Source organism: Myxocyprinus asiaticus, chromosome 33, assembly GCF_019703515.2.
Source record: "Myxocyprinus asiaticus isolate MX2 ecotype Aquarium Trade chromosome 33, UBuf_Myxa_2, whole genome shotgun sequence".
NCBI classification, from domain to species: domain Eukaryota; kingdom Metazoa; phylum Chordata; class Actinopteri; order Cypriniformes; family Catostomidae; genus Myxocyprinus; species Myxocyprinus asiaticus.
Window position 1 is genome coordinate 3151989 of NC_059376.1, and position 26303 is coordinate 3178291.

At 42.7% G+C, this 26303-nt stretch overlaps 1 protein-coding gene across 1 annotated transcript in view; it reads left to right on the forward strand.

The window, feature by feature from the left end:
* Positions 1 to 26303, forward strand: part of cacna1db (calcium channel, voltage-dependent, L type, alpha 1D subunit, b) — a 203019-nt gene that overhangs the window by 41543 nt on the left and 135173 nt on the right. The window contains exons 4-9 of the mRNA XM_051670137.1: positions 8095 to 8234; positions 10556 to 10698; positions 11021 to 11173; positions 19052 to 19248; positions 19730 to 19833; positions 20085 to 20254. Coding sequence (XP_051526097.1) covers positions 8095 to 8234; positions 10556 to 10698; positions 11021 to 11173; positions 19052 to 19248; positions 19730 to 19833; positions 20085 to 20254 — 907 coding nt within the window. The remainder of the gene's footprint in view (positions 1 to 8094; positions 8235 to 10555; positions 10699 to 11020; positions 11174 to 19051; positions 19249 to 19729; positions 19834 to 20084; positions 20255 to 26303) is intronic.

Genomic DNA, 26303 nt, shown 5'->3' on the forward strand with positions numbered 1-26303 from the left:
ACTGAAGGACATACTGTATATTTGTGCTCAGTGAAGTAGTGGAGGATGAAGTTACTCTTCTCATATGGTGAGTTGATCTGTTAGCTGGAATGGGGCCCTCCATTCTTTTATTAATTGATTAGCCTGTACATGTAAATGCACTGCGTGATTGATTTGATATATTCTTTTATATCAACAAGTGTTTGCTTGGAGTTCGGAAAGATTTAAACACATTGTTAATTATCAAGAACAAGAGATAGCACGAAGAACTCATCTGTGTATTGGAGCATAATCATCAGTTGTTAAGGAAAGTCCGGTGGTAGTTTTTGATGCTACTTAGTGTTTTGGGAGAAAATAAAATAAAATTTGCTTTTTACCCCGGGGGAACTTTATAATGAAAAGAGACGCTCCAACATAGGGCAACATCGCTTATCTGCATCCTGGGTGCAGAATATTGTGCTTCAATGTAACTGGAGAGCTTGGAGTTGCTTCAAAAGTTTATTTTAGGTGAATAGGAGGTGCGCAACATGTAGGCCTACTTTACGGCTTCCCACAGGTTTTTCTTCTGCAACAGTTTATTAAAGAAATTCTATGTCTTTCAGACAACCCACCAACGAATCAGCAACACACTCCATAAAAATATTGTTCCCTGTCTGTCACTCATTCGACGTTGTGTCGATGTAGTGACACTAGGGGTTCGATCTTGAGAGCCCCAATCACCTTTGCTTAAAATAGAAAAGGCCAATAAGAATTGGCGAGTGGAATTTGCATGCCACTCTCCGCCCCCAGACATACGGGTATAAAAGGAGAAGGTGTGCACCACTCATTCAGATTTTTTCTTCTGAGCCGAATGCATGTATTGTGTTCGTCATCTCACCTTTCGCTTACATTGCATATCAGCGGTCACCTTCGTACGGTCGAGTGTTGTGCTTCCCCTGGGCACTTCGGCTGCTGAGTCCGCGGGTGCTAAAAGAGTATATTCAGAAGAGTATATTTCCTCCTAAAAGAGCTCGCGCAAACGCTCGGCGTCTTTTAAAAGATGTCCTTCCGAGTTTGCGCTACTGGATGTGGCCGTTATCTCAACCCTCCGGACAGCCATGAAATCTGTCTCGAGTGCTTGGGGCACCAGCACGCCGAGGCAGCTTTCGTGGAAGGGTTATATTCTCATATGCGTGAACATGCCTATTAGAATGTTGTGGTCGTGGCTCACTTCCTTCTTCATGAAGCAAGGAGCCACCGCGGCTGCTCCCCAACCCGCTATGTCCTGGGCTGATGCTCTGATCTGGATGTGGATATGGGAGCGTTTTCGCCGGCTCAACCCCCGCAGACCTCCCATCCCCCAGCACACTCATTCTATCCGGAAGAGCGGTCGAGCATACAGGTGATCCGCCTTAGGGCAGATTTAATGTGTCGTTCGTGGCTCACGACGAGGATGAGCTTTCGGTCGCAGCATCAGAGGGTGGGCTTCCGCTATTGGAAGCGGACTAATCTTCTGAGCTCCCGCCCATGGGCGGTAGAGCACAGGATGAGGCGGATGCTGAGATGGCAGCCGTACTTGCCCGGGCGGCTGCGAATATTGGGCTGATGTGGACCCTCCACCCTGCCCTGAGCGGTCGTGGCTGGATGACTGGTTTCTGGGCTTGGAGAGCGACTCATGGACGCGCCCCGCCCCGGTGCCTTTCTTCCCGGAAGTGCACAAGGAGCTAACGAATTCGTGGAAGGCACCTTTTAAAAAAAAAGAAGCTGCCCGAACACGCTTCACGGGCTCGTCCATCCTAACTACCCTCGACGGCGGAGCGGCTAAGGGATATGTCGAGTTCCCCCAGGTGGAGCGCCATAGCGGTGCATTTATGCCCGCAGGGCACAGCCACCTGGCGCGACCGACCAAGTCTCCCTTCCAAGGCCTGTAAGTTCTCTTCCTCATTAATAATGAAGGCTTACAAGGCTGCAGATCAAGCCGCTTCCACCCTGCACGCCATGGCCATCCTGCAGGTCCACCAGGCCAAGGCGCTGAAAGATCTGCTCGAGGGTAGAACCGACCCAGGGCTGATGCAGGAACTGCGCACTGTGACCGACCTCACCTTATGGACGACGAAAGTCACAGCGCGTGCCGTGGGCCGGACGATGTCCACTCTTGTGGTCCAAGAGTGGCACCTGTGGCTCAACCTTGTGGAGATGCGTGATGCCGAGAAAGTCCGCTTTCTCGATGCACCCATCTCCCAAGGGGGGCTTTTTGGTGACACCGTTGAGGATTCACCCATCAGTTCTCGACGGTGAGGAAGCAGACCGAGGTGATTAAGCACATCTTGCCGCGGCACGACTCGGCCGCCTTCAGGCCTCCGAAATCCCGTGAGTCTGCTTCTCACCAGAGCCATTCCCCTGCGGTGCCGGCCCCAGCTCCCGTACCATCGGAGCCCGTATGCTGGCCTCAGAGAAGAAGATCCTCCCGTTTCCTATAGGAACCCCTAGTGTCACTACATCGACACAATGTCGAGTGAGTGACAGACAGGGAACGTCTTGGTTACTGATGTAACCTCTGTTCCCTGATGGAGGGAATGAGACATTGTGTCCCTCCTGCTGCGGCGCTGAACTGGCTGCTGACATGGCCGGGACTCTCTATTGGCTCCTCAGCATAAATCTGAATGAATGGTGCACGCCTTCTCCTTTTATACCTGTATGTCCGGGGGCGGAGAGTGGCATGCAAATTCCACTCGCCAATTCTCATTGGCCTTTTCCATTTTAAGAAAAGGTGATTGGGGCTCTCAAGATCGAACCCCGAGTGTCACTACCTCCATCAGGGAACAGAGGTTACATCAGTAACCAAGACTTTCTTTAATTTGTCCACAACATCTCACAAATAAACATGTGGACTATGCATAAATACAGGAACATAAATTGACGATGAGGATGAATAGAGACGCAACTTCTAAAAAGTTTCACACTGAAAGTAACTAAATGTTAATGCACAGCACTGTCAGCATGCTTAAATATTACAAAAAAATGCATCTTTCAATTCATCCCTTTAAAAGCACCACAGCCAAAAATAATAAACTCACTAGTTTGTTGTCGGAGGACTTGTGGAACATCCTGTTCCTTTTATAGAATGTGTACCTTTATATGACTTCTGTGACTGTCTGTATTACATCCAAGGGCGCAGATTTGTTTTGAACATTGGGGGGGGGGGGTTACATTTACCAATGTTTTCATTGATTATGGTATAAATAATGGGGGGGGGGGGGGGGGGGGTTTGCATTTACCCATGTTTTCATTGATTATGGTATAAATAATGGGGGGGTGGGGTGTTGATTGTACTGCTTGTTTTGATTATTTGGTTTTATTATATATATATATATTTCAAATGCTCTCCTAAGTAATTCATCCTGGCACCGACACTGGCGCCGTTCATGGCATTTATGCAGTATATTCGCTTAAAATTCCCTTATTTGGGCATTAAAATGTGATTGGAATTTGAATGCCCAATAATCGTGGTTGTCTCAAATAACCGCGATCAGACAGTTATTTAATAATTCAGACAGGCCTAGTTGTGGTTTAAATTTTCATGTGCTGTGATTTATTTCCATTGTGTTTTCAGCTTATGTTTGCTTTGCTAATTTTGTTGTACTATGCACCCCTGGGCCACTGTATACATGTCAAACTCAATTGTGCAATATAGGGCTAATGGCCACCATGCTCTCTAAATAGCGGCATCATTCATTAAAAAAAAAAAAAAAAAAAAAAAAAACATCAGTCGATTACTAAATTCTATATTAAATTGCAAGTTGTGCATTTAAGCACCCGTTCTTCCTTTTCTTGACTTGTTTGGGACACAACCCACTCTGTATTTTCAAATTCCTTCATGTTTCTTCATTGCTTTCACATGTAAATAATGTAAGGCAGTCCTGTACACTGATAGCCAATTAAATATATCTACCTACAATATATCTTTACTGGTTGGCACATTCACATTTTGTGTATACTATCATACCACCAAGCCCTATGCTGAAGTACACTGTAACATGAAAGTATGTGAAGAATTGAATTGGCTTAATCACCAAGTTAAAGTAGGGCATGTGACTTAAAATGCATTAATGTGCAATCAAAGTGAAGTATTTTAGACTATGGCCAAATGCACTCAATGTTTTGTATGAAGGCATTGACGGTCTGTTGTGTTCAGCAATGAGATTTTATTGTTTAAATGGGATTAATCATGTCATCCAACTGTATTTTAGCTATTCTTAGAGCCGTGGCTAAGCCATTGTCATCTGGTCACCTGAAGGTTGAGATGCAATCACACACAACATTCTCTTCATTACTCTGGTGACCACATAAGTGTCTACATGAGATGTGTTTTTGCCAGGAACATTTATTACAGCTCTTTTATTTCTACAATGCACACTTTACTGTGACATTCAATAAACTGTTTACAGATTTTTGTAGAGAATGTGTGATAAAATGTCGAAAAGCAACTTCTTGTTATAGTGCTGTTGTCATGGTTCTTGGCCTGCCACTGTGGTAGTCTCATATAGCCAGACCTTTGAAGAAACAGCATAAAGTCCGGTCCACTTTGCAGAATATTTTGGCCTTAGACAGGAAGTGTCTGTCTGACCAACAGGTTAAGTGACTAAGTTAATTTTTTATATGATGTTTAGGGGCATTTATGTGAAGTACATCATTCCACAGTAATACACTGGCATGAAAAATAATAATGGGGCAGCAGTTGTACAGAAGTTATACATAAAACACAGGAGAAATAGCAGAAAATGATCAGAATTTCCAAAAGTTTTATATAAAAGAAAATTTCATAGCCATATCAAGCAGAACATATGAAGCAAAAATAAGGCAGAAAAAAGCTGAATATACAGCACATGGATATCTAAACTCAGCAAAAAAAAAAAAAAAAAAAAAAAAAAAAACTCCCTTTTTCAGGACACTGTATTTTAAAGATAATTTTATAAAAATTCAAATAACTTTACAGACCTTTATTGTAAAGGGTTTAAACAATGTTTTCCATGCTTGTTCAATGAACCACAAACAATTAATGAACATGCACCTGTAGAATGGTCATTAAGACACTAACAGCTTACAGATTGTAGGCAATTAAGGTAACAATTATAAAAACTTAGGACACTAAAGGGACCTTTCTACTGACTCTGAAAAACACCAAAAGAAAGATGCCCAGGGTCCCTTCTTGTCTGCATGAAAGTGCCTTAGGCATGCTGCATGGAGGCATGAGGACTGCAGATGTGGCCAGGGCAATAAATTGCAATATCCATACTGTGAGATGCCTAAGGCAGTGCTACAGGGAGACAGGAAGGATAGCTGATCATCCTCGCAGTGGCAGACCACATGTAACAATACCTGCACAGGATTGGTATATCCAAATATCACACCTGCGGGACAGGTACAGGATGGCAACAACTGCCCAAGTTACACCAGGAATGCACAATCCCTCCATCAGTGCTCAGACTGTCTGCAGTAGGCTGAGAGAGGCTGGACTGAGGGCTTGTAGGCCTGTTGTAAGGCAGGTCCTTACCAGACATCACTGGCAACAACGTCGCCTATGGGCACAAACCCACCTTCGCTGGACCAGACAGGCCTGACAAAAAGTGCTCTCACTGAGCCTGTACTCTGGGGCTGGATGGTCCGTCATGGTCTGGGGCGGTGTGTCACAGCATCATCGGACTGAGCTTGTTGTCATTGCAGGCAATCTCAATGCTGCGCGTTACAGGGAAGACATCCTCCTCCCTCATGTGGTACCCTTCCTGCAGGCTCATCCTGACATGACCCTCCAGTATGACAATGCCACCAGCCATACTGCTTGTTCTATGCGTGATTTCCTGCAAGACAGGAATGTCATTGTTCTGCCATGGCATATCACTGTTACAGAACCTTGGAGACTGTGCGCTGCAGGGTTTCCGTTAGCTGGAAATGTCCGACAAATTCAAAAATTGTTTGCGCTTTTACGGAGGACTTTCCTGACAGTTTGCGAAGTTCAAAAGCAGCCCGCGTTATTTCCGTCTCGCGTACCAGTTTAAAACTCTTCCTTTAGCGCATTGGTTGATTAACAGATGAGTAGATCCCGAAATTCATGCACAAGCTCAATGGGAGAGTTAATTCATGACAACATGTAAACAAACAAAATAAAAGAATGGCTCATTTGGGGTGATTCAATCAGAACTGGACAAGCGAGACACATCACCGTTATAACTGGTCGTATTATGCTGTTTTTTTATTTTATTTTTTTTTTACCACTTGTGTTTGGATTTCGCAGGAAAGACTCTGGTATAATGACACATTAATCATTAGGCCTATGTCAGTTTTTTATTGCATGATATAGCGCAAAAAGTAATAGAAGAGAAAGTGTTTAAAACGTACACCGTTTCTCTTAATTACACTTGCATTCAATCTAAGCACAAACATGATATTACGAGCAGAATCCAAAGTAATTTAGTGTAGTACCTGAATTTACAGAAATTGATGGTTGAAATGTGCATGCTTAGATATGAAATTAGTGGATTTTTTCTAATTTATCCGGCAAACTTTATTATTCCTGGACGTGTTGGCCAGCACTAAAACTCTGGTGCACAGTGCAAGGCAGGTGTTCAAATGGCTGCTGCAATTATGTTACGAGCACTATCGAACTGTTTTTTGTGTGCTAACTTCATTCTAAATGTTCCCCTGCTTTGCTACATTGATAAAATGCTTGGCGCAGGTCTCAGCATAATGTCTCCCACCATCTGCTTTCATGAAGGTCAATGCATGGTTTATTAAAAGGGTCATATAAGGGCATGCATTAACGGCATTTTAAAAAATTGTGCCGTTAAAGGAATATTGCGTTAACACGTAACTTTTACAGCTCAAATATATATTTCTAAAAAAAAAAACTATGTGCTCTTATGGAAATTGCATAAAGTTAGCCAGTCAGATTAGAGTTTGTCAAATCAAGAAAGTACTTTCCAGCTGTGTGCAATATGCATCAGATGGTCAGTGGGCGTGACATCTGAGGCTGAGACTGCTGTACCATTGTGCAAGTTTTATTGACTTAAGTAGAGGATTCTGCCTGATTATGAAAGCTAGAGTGAGACAGGGTATTAAGATGGCAGGGGTTAGAGCTAGATATGTAAAGAGATAGTGAGAAAGGATGTGATATATTAAATACACTTCACCCATCAGGGTGAAATGAACAAGGCTGTAACCAAATGCTCAGAATTGGGCAGACCAAATGTAAAGTTTATGAATCAGTCATAATAAAAACCCTACTGGTGGACCACTAACTGACACATGTCAATGTCAATGATAGGAACTTTCTTTTCAATCAAGGAACTATTAGTATTGCTTTATTTTAAGTGAGGGACTGAACTTCCTGCACCAATATCGGAGAGTCACGCTCTGTAACATCATACAATATACATATTGACACACAAGAGCCAACAATTACAGTATCACATTGCCAATTTTCAAGAGTTGCTCGAGCTTAAGAGTGAACATTAAAGTTTGTTATTGGTTAATCCAGGTTAATTAATTTACCAATCACACATACAGCAATGTGCAGCAACAAAGTGACCGCAAGTCATTCATTTTCAATAAGAGTTGCCGATATGAGGCGACATGATCGGTAGCAACCATTTAGTTTGGCAGAGTAACTTTATTCAACTAAACAAAGATGCGACCAATGAAAGTAAGGCAGTGAATCGTCACATGAGAAAGTTGAATACAGGAGTTGAGGAGAAATGCCTAGTAGCGCAGCACAAACAGTCTCCCGCAATTGAATTGCTGTATGCCCCTTAATACAGGTCTTGCAAATTGGGATTTATTAGTGAACTGTAGGGGGTTCATGTGATTAATTTAAATTCAAATGTATAATAATAATAAAAAAAACTGTTTAAAATTTAATAACCAAAAATAAAATAAGTTCAATATTTCACAATGAACATACAAGGATTTATTGAATTTTGAAAGGCTACCATTAATTAAATTATTTACTTGTGGTACCCCCTGAGATTGTAGGTCATAGGGGTTCAGATGACAAATAGTTTGAGAACCCCATCTCTAATAAAACACAACTAAACTGAAATGTATCTATTTTTACCTTTTTTTCTTCTTTTTTTTTTCCAGGAAACAGTAGAATATGCCTTTCTGATCATTTTCACGATTGAGACCTTCCTCAAGATAATCGCATATGGGCTTGTGATGCACCAGAACTCCTATGTGAGGAATGGCTGGAACATGCTGGATTTTGTTATAGTTATTGTAGGGTAAGTAAACAGCCATTTTCATATCAATGTCACTTCCTTCTCTCATAACTTCCTTTAGTAGGGCTACAAGATCCTGTGAATGTATTTAAACAAACCCTTTTCTCTTGTGTCTGTAACAAAGAATGTCTTAAAGGTTACATCAGATCAATTTGCAGTTTGTATTCAACAAATCTGGTCCTAAATCCAAAATTCACAAATCATACCAAAACTCTCTGGAGCTGAGCTGATAGGAAATATTTTATCCACATTAAAAGTTTACCATCAGTGCCCAGATAAAGAAGCCATTGTAATGAAATATAAGTCTGGGGTAAATTTGTTTTAAATAATGGTATAAACTAGCTTTGGGGTGTTGGAGATGTTTAGTGGACATGTGCTGTAATGTTAGCATGACATCCTCAGTACCCCTTTGATCTTTGTAAGTAAATTGAAGGTTGCCTTATTGTCCTCTCAGGATGTAAGAGTCAGGGTTGTGTAGGGAAGAGGCGAGAGAATGAGGATCCAAACACAGAACTTTTAATCATGAACAAACAAAAAGAAGACAGTAACACAAACATAACAGCAGTATGCTGGTTATCAAAGTACTACATACAAACAAGAACCGCCATTGGAACAAGGAACAAGAGGATATATATATATATATATATATATATATATATATATATATATACACACATACTGGGGCTAACAAGGAGACAAGGAACACCTGGAATACAATTAGGGCAATGGACAGAAGACAGATAACAAAGGAAGACACAAAAGCTTAAAACTAAGAGTCTCTTATAAACTTCTAAATAAGAGTCCATGGGGGGGAAACACAAGAATGACATGACAGTAAAATGCTTGAGTATAACCCTTTCCGTACTTGCATAAGATACTGGTAAAGGCAACTGGCTCAGTTCCAGTTAAAGGAAACAGACTGGGAAAAATATACAGTCCAAAAGTACATTTTACGCTAATAAGAGACTTTTAAAAAAGTCTGTCATTGGAAAACATCTGCTACGATGTAATGAAATACTTGTAATTTATTTATTGCTAAAAAGGCAAAATGCACTGTTATTTTTTAATATCTGTCAATGGGGAACCCTATGGGGTGCTTTTGGGCACATTATGGTGTAGCTCCAGCATCTACAAGCAGAGGCTAATGGGGACATGCTAACCAAGCAATTCCTGCCCCCCTGGATGGTGTATGACCCCCCTCCCAAATAGAATGGGCTCTTGGTGCTGAACTGCCTCATCACTGGGCTGGTAGGCCATGACATTTTGGCTGTTCAATGTGAAGAGGCTCTTGGGATGAGAATTTGGCAAAACCTGCTATCTAGAAACAAGTAGTACTGCATGGTTGGCAAACTGATCCATGATAAATCACAAATATGTAGTTGTTGGTATGCTTTTAAAAATTACAGCAATGTAGGACTGTTTACTGTAACAATGGATTCTTCACTTATAAATATAGTACTGTGAAAGTCATAGGCACATTAGATTTTTCACAAAAATAGTTGTCTTAAGATGGTTATTTTATATCTTCTGCTTTAGAGTGTCAATATGAAATATTTCCCCCCCCCCAAAAATGTGCGAATAGAATAGTAGTAGGAGGAGTCCTGCAACATATGGTATGACCCCACAGAGCCTGGATCTCAACATCATTGGGTCAGTCTGGGATTACATGAAGAGACACAAGCAATTGAGACTAAATACATAGAAATGTGGCAAGGTTTCCAAGATGCTTGGAACAACCTACCTGCCAAAAACCTTGAAAAACTGCACGCAAGTGTACCTAGGAAAATTGGTGCTATTTTAAAAGGCATAGAGCGCTCCCAAAATATGGATTTAGTTTTTCAAATGTTTGGAGGGTTTAAAAGGCAGAAATGTGAAGCTAATAATTTTTTTAAAGCTCTTACATTAATTCTTCTGTTAAAACTTGCATTATTTGAGCTGTAAAGTGGATTAAATCGTCATTTTTATGGTTTGGGGCATTACATTGTAATGGCAATGAAGTTGTAAAATTGGATATAACTTTAAACAGAAATGGCCTGTAAGTAATTTTATCACACTAAAATCATGTGAACATGGTTTATGCTTATGGCTATAGTTTTGAAACCGTGAGTATTCTTAACGTTGACGGATTGGCTCCATTCACTTCCATTTGTAATGCCTCACTGTAACCCAGATTTCTGCTTTAAAAAAAGGGGTATTCATTCTTTTGTGGTATAACATTATGCCACAAATGCTGCCAGTTGAGCTTAACTTGTATTAGAACCATCTTTTAAAATAAAACTTGTGTTTTGAAAGTTTTCTGTTCTCTCTCTCTGTGTATGTTTTAGTCTCTTCAGTGTGGTTTTGGAGCTGATAACTAAAGATCGCGAAGTCAGTGGTCAGTCTGGAGGGAAGCCTGGCGGGTTTGATGTTAAAGCTTTACGAGCGTTCAGAGTTCTGCGACCCCTCCGCCTCGTCTCAGGAGTGCCAAGTTCGTCAATATCTTTACACTGCATTCACACTGTAAGGTAGTGTAGTTGCAGGGGGTCATTTTCAAACAAATGATGGCACAGTTGTCAAGCATGTAAGTGCAACTGTATCTGTTTATTAACAGCTTAATAAACATAATTATAAAATAAACTAATAAATACATAAATTGAATTGAAAGTGTAAAAAAATACAGAAAGCTTTGTGTAAGGGTTAGGTTTAGAGATAGACATAGGGGATAGATAATATCATTCATGCAGTATGACAACAATTGAAGGCTAAAGAAGGTCCTTACAATGATAGAAAAACTAACTATGTCTGTGTAGGTTTACAGGTGGTGTTAAACTCAATCATTAAAGCGATGGTTCCTCTGCTCCACATTGCTCTGCTTGTACTCTTTGTCATCATCATCTACGCCATCATCGGTCTGGAGCTCTTCATTGGGAAGATGCACACTACCTGCTACCTGAACGGCACACGTCAGTCCAGTTGCACATTCATCACACTATTTCATCTTCTGCATGTGCAATAATGGTGTTATAATTATTACTGGTGTTTGCTTAAGCTATTACAATTGCTCATATTTAGTGTTAATGATTTGAACAATCTCTTAGTAATAAACGTCAGCATATAACTTTTCCCTCACCAGTTGTATGAATGATGCCTCAAATCATGCTTCTTAAGAAAAGGTGTGCTCTTACTTTTCAAAGCAATCAAGAAAAAATCACTTACATTTTTCACCTGGCAGATAAATTTTTTTTAATAAAAACAGGCAAAGAAATCCCATAGACTTACACTGAAGGAGGAACCCGAGCCATATCTACAGGGCAAAATGTAATAGAGAGGGGTGGGCTCTTTTGACTTGGGCATGTACGCAGCCACACTGTAAAAAAGGTTTTAATCTTTGTTATAACAACCCGTTTGTTGAGTTTTCTGAGTTTCAACAATTTAGCAAAAGAGTGCAACAGTCTGGTTGCAAAAAAATTAAACATTTCCATAAAGGAATTGATTTGTAATAATTATAAACCTTTAAAAACAGACCAACTGAGAGCTCCGAGCGAATTATTTGATGGTATATGCTTCGTTGAAGCCATCAGTCTGCTTTATTTGAACTTTTAAAAAAATAGTGTTTAATAGGGGAATTATCAGTGAAAAACTACACTATCCATGGTCCTGAAAAGAACCAAGAATCAGAGAACAGCAATGACAAACAAACCTAGGCAAAAGAGCTCTTTTAAAAAAATGTTATCCCCTTTTCTCCCCAATTTGGAATGCCCAACTCCCACTACTTAGTAGGTCCTCGTGGTGGCGCGGTTACTCACCTCAATCCGGGTGGCAGAGGACAAGTCTCAGTTGCCTCCGCTTCTGAGACAGTCAATCCACGCATCTTATCATGTGGCTCATTGTGCATGACACTGCGGAGACTCACAGCATGTGGAGGCTCATGCTACTCTCCGCGATCCATGCACAACTTACCACGCGCCCCATTGAGAGCGAGAACCACTAAACGTGACCATGAGGAGGTTACCCCGTGTGGCTCTACCCTCCCTAGCAACCGGGCCAATTTGGTTGCTTAGGAGACCTGGCTGGAGTCACTCAGCACACCCTGGATTCGAACTCGCGACTCCAGGGGTGGTAGTCAGCGTCGATACTCGCTGAGCTACCCAGGCCACCTTTCAAAAGAGCTCTTTTAGTGAAAAAGAAAATAAAAGAGCTATTTCTTTAACAATGTCCACACAAGGGAGGCGTGTGAGGATGGGATAAAGAGCACAGAGGTTTTGGGGATGTTTTCTCATCGGCTCAGGCCTTGCATGCATCCTCTTCTCCATATCAAGTGGCTTCACCCATTCAGTATGGCAGTGACATTCTACGCCCCAGCATTGGTACAATCACATTGGCTTGTGATGATGAAGATGGAGATGCTACATAGCATGAGGCTTCTGATGGCGAGACCTGGTCACACTCAGTCAATGAGCTTGCTGGTTTTTCTCCTATGGGGAGAGCTGCTGATGCTGGTTCTCACCCAGTGGTTGAGAAACTTCAGCTCAAATGGCCCATGCATGATCTCCTCAGAGTCCCGCTGTCCAGTGCCGTTCTTTCGCAAACTGCACGACCAGCTGGTCAAAACATGATGTGCTCCTTACTCGGTGAGAATGCATGTCTCCGGTGCAGCGACCTTTCCGTCGCTTGATAGCGCTGCACTTCAGCTTCTTCTACACTTCTGCACATCAGCTTGCCCCAGCCAAAGAGGCAGTCATGGCCCACTTGTGCCCTTCCTCTTTCATTCTGGCACGGAAATCTAAGCTTTTGCATCTGTCCAGGCTGTATAGTCTCACATCCGTGTTAGTGAGTAAGGCTTATGCTTCGGCAGGCCAGGCTGGTTCAGCTTTGAACACCATAGTGGTCTTGCAAGCCTACCAAATTGGAGTCGGGCCACGGATCTGGTGTTCTGGGCTACCAAGTTCACTGCCCAGGCTATTGGCAGATCTATGGAAAGCCTGGTGTCCTAATTTGTCAGAACTTCGCTACAAGAAAAAAGCCTTTCTGTTCGATGCTCCATCTTGCCGAGGCAAGGTGGTTCTGTAGCGCTGCTGATTAGCTCGCATTGATGCTGGATCGAGAACATGTTTACAGTGTTACTGTTTGTGTTGATGTTTGTCATGTTCAGGTAAAGTGTTTAAACCTTGTTGTGGAAGTCTCCGTTCAAGATGTTTATTCGGAGACTTTTGTGAGACAGTGATATTGCCTTATGTCCTTCTTCTGGACTGGTTCATGTCAATCAATCTGAAAGATGCTTACTTTCATGTGCAAATAGCCTCTTTCCACAGGCCATTCTTAAGATTCACTTTCGAGGGGACTGCATATCAGTGCCCTTTGGCTTGTCCCTGGCTCTCTGCATATTTACGAAATGTGTTAACATGGCACTTACTCCGATTGTTTGCTTATAGCTCAATCCAAGGAAGAAGTGTATTTGGTGCATTTGGGCCTCAAAGTCAATTGTGCGAAAAAGCGTGTTGGTGCCCAAACTGCAATTTTTCTTATTGGGACCATGTTGGCGAATCTGACTTACGAACGCACTCAATCTATTTTCCGTGCTTGAGTTTCAAACCGGTGGTAGTGCTACCACTGCGACAGTTCCGGAAGGCCTTGAGGTTGATGGCTGGCCTGCTGCGGCCGCAGTCACCCCTCTGGGCTTGTTACAAATGAGGCCTCTCCAGTGCTAAGAGAGTCCATTATCACATGTGGCAACACAGCTGCTTACATCTCCTTGTAAAGCATCGCCGTTTAGCTGCACTAGCTATTTGGAGAACGCAAATAGTGGGCAGACGCAAAGTTGTCACAACAGACATGTCCAGCAAAGGCTGGGGGAGTCCTGTGCGATGGCCTTCCACCCTTCAGTACCTGGACAGGTATGCAAACAATGTGGCTCATTAATCGTCTAGAACTGCTTGCAGTCCTCTTGGCTCTGACAGCTTTTTGGACAGACATGCAGGACTTTTATGTTCTGATCCACATGGACAATACTGCAGTTGTGGTGCAAATAAATCGCCAGGGAGGAATGAGGTCACACATGATGTTGGCTCTGGCATAACGAATTCTCCTCTGGAGCAAATTTAATCTATTCTCAATACGAGTACGTCCCTGGCCACCTGAACTGCAAAACAAATTTATTCTTGCATCAGGGAGTCAGGCAAGGGGGAATGGAGACTTTATCCTCAGACAGTTCAGAAGATTTGAAAGATATTCAGGGAAGCCAAGGTGAACCTGTGTGCCTCCCCAGAGACCACACATTGTTGCCTCTGGTACTCCATGACTCTGCTGGAGGCTCTGTTGGGCTAGGACCCCTAACTAACAAATGGCCAGTGCAACACAAGTCCTGTGCAAGGATCAGGAGGACAGCGAAACCATACTGCTGGTTGTGCCGGACTGCCCCAACTGCCCTTGGTTTCCAGAGCTGGTGACCTGTTGGATGCTCCCCCGTGGGAAATTCCCTTGAGGAGGGATCTGCTCTCACAGATCTGGCATCCCCAGTTAGAGCTGTGGAAACATCATGTTTCCCTGAACAGGGACCCGTCTGACACACGTGTCATCACAGCCAGTGCTCAACACCATACAACAGGCCAGAGCCCCTTAAACAAGGTGGATGTATGCCTTAAAATGGTGACTTTTCACTGATTGGTGTTCCTTCAAGGGTGAGGACCCAGCAACTTCCCCTGTGCAGATGGTGCTATGGTTTTCAAGAGCGTTTGGATACAAGACTTACTAGTGTATGTCACTGCAATAGCGATGGGCCGTGACCCCTTAGGGGGTTTGTCTGTGGGCAAACACCCTCTGGTCTGTAAGTTTGCTAGACGTTGAGTTTTGCTAGACAGCAGAGGCCCTCTCTCCCCACTACCATCCCAGTCTGGGACTTAGTGCTGATACAAAATTTGCTTGCGGTTTCCGTGTTTGAGCTACTAGAGGTGATAAGATTACACTGTGGACTGTGCTGCTACTTGCTCTGGCTTCAATCAAACGTGTTGAGGACCTTCAGGCCTTGTCTGTAAACAACTCTTTTAGAGTTTAGACTGGGCTTATTGAAAGCCGTTCTCAAGTCTAAAGATGGTTATGTGTCCATAGTATTGGCCACTCCCATTCGGGCTCACGTTGTTACCTTGCATGCATTCTCTCTTTGTATCTCCCTTTGAGTTGGGCAAGGCTAAAGGACTGCACATGCTATACCCTGTTTGGGCATTAAGCGTGTACACTGACCAAACAAGTCAATTCAGGAGAACTGAACAGCTCTTTTTCTGCTTTGGAGGCAGCTCAAAAGGTTTGGCCATCTTCAAGCAAAGACTTTCTTACTGGGTTGTGGATGCCATTGCACTTGCTTACAATTCGCAATCCATACAGTGTCCCATGGGTGTTAAAACTCATTCTGCCAGGAGCATGGAGCATCTCTAGGTGCAGGTTCAATGTTCCCTAACACCTTTGCCAGGTTCAATAACTTAGATTTTTCCTTGCTCTCTTCAAAGACTTGGACTGAAAGAAGGGTTGATATACACTATATTGCCAAAAGTATTCGCTCACCCATCCAAATAATTGAATTCAGGTGTTCCAATCACTTCCATGGCCACAGGTGTATAAAATGAAGCACCTAGGCATACAGACTGCTTCTACAAACATTTGTGAAAGAATGGGCCGCTCTCAGGAGCTCAGTGAATTCCAGCGTGGTACTGTGATAGGATGCCACCTGTGCAACAAGTCCAGTCGTGAAATTTCCTCGCTACTAAATATTCCACAGTCAACTGTCAGTGGTATTATAACAAAGTGGAAGCGATTGGGAATGACAGCTACTCAGCCATGAAGTGGTAGGTCACGTAAAATGACAGAGCGGGGTCAGAGGTCGCCAACTTTCTGCAGAGTCAATCGCTACAGACCTCCAAAGTTCATGTGGCCTTCAGATTAGCTCAAGAACAGTGCGTAGAGAGCTTCATGGAATGGGTTTCCATGGCCGAGCAGCTGCATCCAAGCCATACATCACCAAGTGCAATGCAAAGCGTCGGATGCAGTGGTGTAAAGCACGACGCCACTGGACTCTAGAGCAGTGGAGACGCGTTCCCTGGAGTGACGAATCACGCTTCTCCATCTGGCAATCTGATGGACGAGTCTGGGTTTGGTGGTTGCAAGGAGAACGGTACTTGTCTGACTGCATTGTGCCAACTGTGAAGTTTGGTGGAGGGGGGATTATGGTGTGGGGTTGTTTTTCAGGAGCTGGGCTTGGCCCCTTAGTTCCAGTGAAAGGAACACTTTCACAAGAGATTTTGGACAATTCCATGCTCCCAACTTTGTGGGAACAGTTTGGGGATGGCCCCTTCCTGTTCCAACATGACTGCACACCAGTGCACAAAGCAAGGTCCATAAAGACATGGATGAGCGAGTTTGGTGTGGAAGAACTTGACTGGCCTGCACAGAGTCCTGACCTCAACCCGATAGAGCACCTTTGGGATGAATTAGAGCGAAGACTGCGAGCCAGGCCTTCTCGTCCAACATCAGTGGCTGACCTCACAAATGCGCTTCTGGAAGAATGGTCAAAAATTCCCATAAACACACTTCTAAACCTTGTGGAAAGCCTTCCAGGAAGAGTTGAAGCTGTTATAGCTGCAAAGGGTGGGCCGACGTCATATTAAACCCTATGGATTAAGAATGGGATGTCACTTAAGTTCATATGCGTCTAAAGGCAGATAAGCGAATACTTTTGGCAATATAGTGTATCAATGTTTCACTACCCTGCTTGGCTAGTGCAATTTCTTGTACTATCAGCCTGGTCTCATGACCTTGCCGTCTTCTCTCTTCCTACTATGTTTGCAAAGAGGAGTTTCTTTTCAGTGTTTCACTAGCCGTCAGCTAATGTCATTGTATTACGTTCCCGGTCTATGACCTTTATGTCTCTTTCCTTCCCACCGTGTTGCAAAGCAGAGTTTTCTGAGCAATGTTTTACTATCTGGAATGGCTAGTTTCATTGTCATACTATATTACCACTAATATTTTTATTTGTTCTCCCTCTTTCCTTCCTATTTTACTATTTTATTTTAATTCAAAGGTGAGGATATTTCAATGCTTTTTCACTACCCTGTTGGCTAGTGAGCATTGCTTTAGTGCGTATGAATCAGTAGCAAGGTGTGATGGTATACAATTCTAATAGCAACAGCTACTGATGCAATGTCGAAGTGACTGACTTGAAAGGGGACATCTCAGTTACTGCATAGCTTTGTCGCGCTACTGATTTCTCACTGTTAAGAAACAGAGAGATGACTCAAGTGAAGGGAGGAAAAATCCTAATGAAATGGCACTCTGCTCTGGATTTTATGCCTGTGATTGCATGGAAGATGCCATTATTTTCACACATAATGTGGTATATACAGTGAAATTCTTCTTTTGCATATCTCAACTGAGCTGGGGTCAGAGCCAAAGCACCCCTGGAGCCATGATACTGTGCCCCTGGAGCAGATGGGGTCAAGGGCCTTGCTCAAGGGCCCAACAGTGGCATCTTGGCAGTGTTGGGGCTTGAACCCCAAACCTCCTGGTCAGTAATCCAGAGCCTTAACTGCTAAACCAGCACTGTCCCTTGGTGGAGTGCCCTGCACCATCTGCCAGATTGGCATAATTCTAAAGGATTTCATAGATCATCACTCTTGGGAGCAGTTCCCATTGCGTAGTCTACTGTAGCATAAAATATTGATTTTCAAATACTCTTTTGCTTCAAAGTTTGTCATGTTTCGATTCACCTCGGAACTGGTTGGTTTGATTCATGTCTTAGAACTCTTTATTGTTTGTGTTTTTTTTTGTTTTTTTGTAAATCCCTATGAAAAAAAATGAGAAAAAATACTTCTGGAAACAAAATGGTTGAAAGAGTAGGCAGTCACTGTTGTGGTCTATTGCAACACAAAAAATTTCCCAGAACACCTTGGCAGGGCCGCATTAATGCATGGGCTTACTGGGGCTCAAGCCCTGGGGTCTGCGGCTGCAGGGGGGGCAGTCGCGGTATGCGTTCAGTGGGAGATGCTGATGTAAACACAGAGAGGGTGTGCAACGCTAAGCCTGTCCGTTTACCACGTGGTCATCGAGTGTGTGGCAGCGGGGGCGTGGTTGAGTGTCCGTCTGGAGAGAAAGAAAGCGGTAAGGGTGCTGACAGCTGAGCTAAATTATGTCTAACACCTGTCTCTAATTCCAGTGAGCATGGGGAGAGCGGCATATAAGTGGCCACGCTACCAGTAGACAGGGAGAGAGAGTCTGGCACATGGGAGCCCACAGTGCTCGAGAAGCTGTTGTGTTTATCCTATTGTGTTTGTGAAGCTAATGTGTTTTAAGTGACTACGTGCCTGTGAAGCTGATGAGTTTGTGAAGTTGAAAAGTACTGAAGTGGCCGATTAAAAAGTCTTACCTGAGCCTGGAACCCGCTTCCCTGTGTCCTCCTTCCCTTCTGCTGTGAAGTCGTATTACAGAGTGATAATGTTCCGCAACAACCCCCCCCCCCCCAATACCGCCTGGCAAGGGCCCAGCGAAACGGTAAGACCCGGGGCCCCGGAGCACCTTAATGTGGCCCTGCACCTTATCAACCATATTGCAACACCCTCGCACCCACCCATAGCAAAGTGATGGCAAGTTTTGTATGGTTTAAAGCCACTCACATTTTCTTCAGACAATGGAAAAATGTACTGATATTTAAATTTACATTCATTTAGCAAACATTTTTATCCAAAATGACTTGAATGAGGAATGCAGCAGCATAAGTGTTTCATTCGTCTTTGTTGTGTGTTTTCTGAACACAACAAATGCAAGTTTCTCTATCTTTGTCTTGTTACTTCACCACACAGGTACATTAGCAGAAGAGGAGCCTGCACCCTGCTCTCTGTCAGGTCATGGACGACACTGCACTCTCAATGGCACCATGTGCAGAAACGGCTGGCATGGGCCCAACAACGGCATCACAAATTTTGACAACTTCCTGTTTGCCATGCTAACAGTGTTTCAGTGTATCACTATGGAGGGCTGGACTGATGTACTGTACTGGGTGAGACAAACAATATCAGGCATATCATATCTGTCCGGAGACAAGGATTCCAAACAGGAGTGGAACAATTTGTTAAAATAAAATAAACATGTGTAGTGGATAAAGCACTTTCATATTAAAAGATATAAAATAGAGTAGCTGATCATGATAAACCCAGCACGCAACATCTTAGGAAGATGTGTTTTAGATTGAAATCGAATAACATATAACATGAAAATAGCATGCCGTAGATCCCCACTAACGTCTACCTAGAGAGTGCTGCGCTAAACTGCAGGCTCTGCAGGTGTATATATTTAAATGCTTAGCTCAAGGTTTAGATTTGGATTGCCGTTTTCTATTTAGTCTTATATTTAAGAGGATATTTAAAATGAGACATTTGAAAAATGTATTCTTTTTAAATGACTACTAGTTAAGTCTTTTACACACAAGATGATATGAGAGATGTCGTGTGTGTGTTTACATGTGTGTTTGTGTATTTCAGATGAATGATGCGATGGGCTTTGAGTTGCCCTGGGTTTATTTTGTCAGTCTGGTCATCTTCGGCTCATTCTTTGTCCTCAATCTAGTGTTGGGTGTTCTCAGTGGGTGAGTAACCCGTGATTTAATCAAAACTGTATTCTGTTCTCAAATATTTTTCAGATATAAATCTCCTATATTTTTATTTTTACTAAATGCGCTTATTGTTAGATCTTCTCTGTAACATAAAATGATTATTTTTTTTTGTCTCATTTAATATTCAGTTTCACTCTGAAATACAATCACAGAATTAAAATGAGTTCCAAACACTGTTTGAGTTTGACATGTTACAGTGTGGTGAATGTATGTGTATCATACAGAGAGTTCTCTAAGGAGCGTGAGAAGGCGAAGGCTCGTGGAGATTTCCAGAAGCTCCGTGAGAAACAGCAGCTGGAGGAGGATCTGAAGGGCTATCTGGACTGGATCACACAAGCTGAGGACATTGACCCTGATAATGATGAAGAGGGAGATCAGGAGACCAAACGCAACCGTACGTACATGCACAACTCAGAATCACAATGTTTTGATTGGCCAGGTAAGATTGCTCTTGTAAGGAATTTGACATGGCATCATTCTTTTGTGCCGTTTTCTGTCAGAAGATCTACTGATCTGCTCTGCGTTCATATTTCCACTCTCAAACACACATGGAAAGAGAAATGCTTGCTGCTCTGATTTCCACTTTCCCTCTCAAAGCATTCTGTAAATCACTCAGCTCCCGCTTCACTTGGGGTTTCCCATTTCACACACCCACTCACTATTAGGGATGTGAATCGTAAGGAATTTATGGATTCCAGTAGGGATGCACCAATATAGAACATTTTGGCCAATATGATACAGATTATCAAAAACCCATAGGCTGGTACGACATTTTGCCACTCACCTTATTTTGTCATCAGATCACATTTTTGAGGAATCATGCTTTAAAAATGGTTTATCCTAACAATAAATATTTTCTATTAAACATTGTGATCTTTTGAAAACATGACAAGCCAAAATGTTAAAATGGGCCACAACAAAAGATAAATCAAAGATTAACATGTGTAAAATGATTTAAAAAATAACTAAATATGATAGATAACATGATGATTGACAAGAAAAAAATCATACCTGTTTAATATCCAACCATTTTATTTGTCTTGAACTAAAATAAACGTACTTGAAATACTTACTTGATACAAAAATTGCTTATAGAGAATGCAGCGGGCAGGACATTGTCGAGACATTAACCCCCCATTAAATATGATACCCCCACCCCACCCCCACTTATTTTGTTAAAAAAATGCATAGGAGTCAGAAACAATGGATTTCCCATTAGCATCCCCCACAGTTAGTATACATAGCGATTTAGCAAATACTTTTATCTAAAGCAACACTTATTGCATGGTCAGTCCTCCTGAAACAACTTGAGGTGAAATGTCTTCATCGAGGACATAATGGTGATGACTCACAACTCACTCCTTAAAGGGATTGAATCAGCAACCTTTTGCTTTAAACACTATTCCAGGCCACCCAATATGAGAATCTTTAGCGAAAGTTAAAGGCGCACTCTAACTTTTTCCTCATTAAAAAAGTTTTACTTCTACAGAAATTAACTGAAACTTTGAAACATGCTGAATGTATACAATCATGAGCGCTCACATGCGATTAAGACTTCAGTCATATCAGTAAACTTATAAAAGCTATTTTAATCTACACAGAGAGGGTTACTTAATCTCAGTAACAACCCTGTTATTGGACACTTTCACTCTTGGATTAAATGAATTAGGGCTCACTGTGAAAAGTGTATTTTGAATCTGTAACTGAAAATGATTGATTTTGAATGATATTGCACTAATGATGCTAGTTGTCACTGTAAGTCAAAGCTTACAAAATAAAAAAGTTACAGAGTGCAACATTAAGCAGTGTTTGCTTTTGCCAGACGTAACTTTAAACAAAGTGATGTACTTTCCTCCAAAACCTGCATCAACCAGGCACATTGGAACAGTTGTAAGAAGAATGCCACTCACGTCTTTAATGTTTTAGTGGAATGATCAGTAGCTTGGATTCTATCCATGTATTTTTATGTGCATTTTGGTATATCAATAAAAACTGCTGGATGGAAACACCAAGTTGCAAATAAAATCTCAAATGTGCATTAAAAAAAACTTCAAAAAAGCTTGCTTTAGGTCGATACAATTTTCATTCGATAAGGAGAAATGCACATAAACTATGATGGAAATGCAATTACTGAATAAACTCCTATTGAGTTGAATAGAAATACAAGATTTGCATAAAAAAAAAATAATTAAAAAACAAATTAACTGAATAACTCATAACTGGACTAACCAATGGACCGATCAATCATCACATTTGAAATGTTGCTCTGATCATCCTGAAATAATGGTGTGCTGAAAATCCAAAGCCTGCAAAAAAGTTTGCAGAGCAAATAAGTCAAAGAGCAGGTTTATTGACACTTTTGAAAAATATCAAATAGATCCATATGGCAAAGTCATGAGGAAGGAGGAACACAAACACATAGCATTCCCAGAACTGTGTAACGCACTGTCGCTTCAAATCAAATCAAATCACTTTTATTGTCACACAGCCATATACACGAGTGCAATGGTGTGTGAAATTTTTGGGTGCAGTTCAGATCAACATAGCAGTCATGACAGTGATGAGACATATACCAATTTACAATAAACATCAGATTTACACATCAAAATTTACATATCTAATATACACATAATTACACACAACACAATATACAAATAATAACATACACTGTACAGTATACAATACACACAATATAGATACACATTATTCAATAAAAAAAGTATATATAGTATATATAGAATGTACAGTAGGTTGTATTGTACTGTATTGACATTTAGACTGTCGGTTGATAGTAAGTTGTTAGAGAATATAATATAATAATAATATAATTTATGACAGTCCGGTGTGAGATATAAGAGTAATAAAGTGCTGATGTATTTTGATAGTGGGAGATCAAGAGTTCCAAAGTCTGATTGCTTGGGGGAAGAAGCTATCATGGAGTCGGCTGGTGCCTGATGGTAGCAGTGAGAACAGCCCATGGCTTGGGTGGCTGGAGTCTCTGATGATCCTCCAAGCTTTTTTCACACACCGCCTGGTATATATGTCCTGGAGGGAGGGAAGCTCACCTCTGATGGTGTGTCTGGCAGTTCGCACCACCCTTTGCAGAGCTTTCTCTGCGAGGGCAGTGTTATTTCCCTCAAAACAAGCATAAAAAAGTATTTAGCTCATCTGGGAGAGAGGCAGCGGTGGTCATGGCGGAGTTTTTATTCCCTTTAAAGTCCGTGATGATGTTAATTCCCTGCCACATGCTTCTAGAGTTGGTGGTGTTAAACTGTCCTTCAATCTTGTTCCTGTACTGGCGTTTTGCGTTTACTATTGTTAGCTGTTTTGCTGTGGCTTGTTTATGCTCCTCCGTGTTCCCGGAATTAAAAGCGGAGGTCCGCACATTAAGTGCCGCGCGAACATCGCTATTAATCCATGGCTTCTGGTTCGGATAGATCCGTGTTGTTCTGGTCGGAACAACGTCCCCTACGCACTTTCTGATGAAACACATAACGCTATCAGTGTCAAGCTCAATGTCATCAGAGGCGGACCGGAACATCTCCCAGTCCATGTGATCAAAACAGTCTTGTAGCGTAGAGTCTGATTGGTCCGACCAGCACTGGATCGTTCTGAGGGTGGGTGCTTCCTGTTTCAGTTTCTGCCTGTAAGCGGGTAGAAGCAGAATGGAAGAGTGGTCCAATTTGCCAAATGGTGGGCGGGGGAGGGATCTGTAGCCATCCCGGAAGGGAGAGAAGCAATGGTCCTAATCCCGGTCCCCTCGTGTGTTGAAACTAATGTGCTGGTGGTATTTTGGTGCGACTGATTTGAAACTGGCTTTATTAAAGTCTCCAGTCACAATGAACGCGGCCTCAGGGTGCGCGGTTTCCTGCTTGCTTATAATCCCATACAGTTCCTTGAGTGCCCGGTCTGTGTTGGCTTGTGGGGGGGGATGTACACAGCAGTGATAATGACCGCTGTGAATTCCCTTGGTAGCCAGAATGGTCAACACAGAAGCATGAGAAATTCCAGATCAGGAGAGCAGAAAGACTTTATAGAATGTACGTTCCTCTGATCACACCAGGATTTGTTGATCATAAAACATACACCACCACCTCTGCTTTTACCTAAGAGGTCTTTCGCTCTGTCCGCTCGGTGCACGGAGAACCCCGGGTTCTGGAATCTCCACAGACATCCAAGTTTCCGTAAGGCAGATAACGCAGCAGTCTCTCGTCTCTTGTTGGAAAGAGATCCGCGCTTTCAGCACGCAGAGCTTGTTATCCAGAGACTGAACATTTGCCAGTAGAATACTGGTTAGCGGGGGTCGATTTGCGCGGCGTCTTACTCTGATGAGAATGCCGGCTCCGTTTCCCCTTTTCCTCCTGTGTTTCTGCAGCCGTGCAGCACAGACAAAGGGCTCCACTTGCGTGTTTGTAAACAGCGGGTCGGCATTGAGGAATTTGAAGTCCGGTTTACGGTGTGTAATTGCTGAACTAATGTCCAAAAGTGTTTGTCTGTCATAGACAATAAGGCAGACAATATCTAAGACAAAAAACATAAGAATTGTAAACAAAACAAACAAAACACTACCATGTTGTGTCGGAGCTTGCAATGTAGCAGCCATACTCGGCGCCATCTTGAGTCGATGAGCTTCCAGACATGAGACAAAGTTCTTCACAGAGTTTTGTCTGTGTGCTGTAAAGTGCCGGTATTTTATTAATGTTTAGGGGTAGTGGTAGTTCAGTGGTTAAGGCTCTGGGTTACCAATCAGAAAGTTGGGGGTTCAAGCTCCAGAACTGCCAAGCAAGGCCCTTGACCCTATCTGCTCCAGGGGCACTGTATCATGACTGACCCTGCACTCTGACCCCAGCTTAGCTGGGATATGTGAAAAAAAGAATTTCACTGTATATGTGCAAATGTATAATGTGTGATAAATAAGATTAATAAACTATTATTAATAATAATTATAATTAATAATCAGAGCAAGACAGTGCCTATGTCCTTAAAGAGGTTTTTAGAACATGTTCTATACTGTATATCAACATACATTCTTGTAAATAGGACAAATTAGGTATGTAAACAATAAAGGTGTAATATGTATTATATATACACTAACGGTCAAAAGTTTTGAAACATTTTTTTTTTCCTTCACATTTTAGAATAATAGTAAAGTCATCAAAACTATGGAATAACAAATGGAACTATGGGAATTATGTTGTGACTAAACAAAATCCAAAATAAATCAAAACTGTGTTATATTTTAGCATCTTCAAAATGCCTAAAATTTGCAGACATGTACTCTTGGCATTTTCTCAACCAACTTCTTGAGGTATCACCCTGGGATGCTTTTTAAATGGTATTGAAGGAGTTCCCATCTATGTTGGGCACTTATTGGCTGCTTTTCTTAATTATTTGGTCCAAGTCATCAATTAAAAAAAAATGTAATTACATTTTAGTTCCCTATCTGTCACTCACTCGACGTTGTGTCGATGTAGTCACACTTGGGAGCCCTAAACACCTCTGATCTTTGAAAAAAGGCCAAAGGGAATTGGGGAGTGGAATTTGCATGCCACTCCCCCGGACATATGGGTATAAAAGGAGCTGGTATGCAACCACTCATTCAGATTTTCTCTTCGGAGCCGAGCGGTTCTATTCATTGAAGCTGAATTCATCCACGAGTTCATTCACCTCATCTGCTGGATTTTACATTGCATTTTTTCCATTCTAAAAGAGTGGCATACACGGAACGTCTTTTTAAAGATGCCTTTCCGTTTGTGTGTTATTCCTGGTTGCGGTCGTTATCTCTCCACTTCTGATGGCCACGATCGCTGTCTTACGTTCATGGATGGGTCTTGTCCTCATTGCGAGAACATGACCATGGCAATGTTGCGGTCGCGGCTTGCATTCGTAAGAAAGCAAGCCACCCCAGCGGCTCCCCACCTCGGTCCTTCTACCTATGGGTATGAGGCTGTGCCAGTTAGCACTGGGGGCGATTTGGGGACCTCAGTGGGAGCACCTCCGCCGGGTAAACCCCCACGGACCTCCCATTCCCCAGCACGCTCGCTCGCCCCGGCCGGGCTCTCGGATGAGACCAGCGGCTCGTCTCATGGCGAGTTCGACCTCTTATTCGGAGCCCGGGAAGACGATGAGTAATCGAGCGCAGCATTGGAGAGCGGGCTCTGACGCGGACGCCTCGGCTGGGCTCCCTCCTTCGGGTGTGGTCGCCCAGTCTCAGGCCGACGCGGAGATGACGGACATGCTTTCCCGGGCAGCCGCGAGCATCAGGCTAGAGTGGAACCCTCCACTCTCCCCTGAACCCTCGTGGCTCGATGATTGGTTCCTGGGCCCAGAGCACCACTCACGGCCGTGCCCCACCCCATTTCTTCCCTGAAGTGCATGAGGAGCTGACAAGATTGTGGGGGGCACCTTTTACCCAATCCCGATCTTTCAGCTCCCCCGCTCTC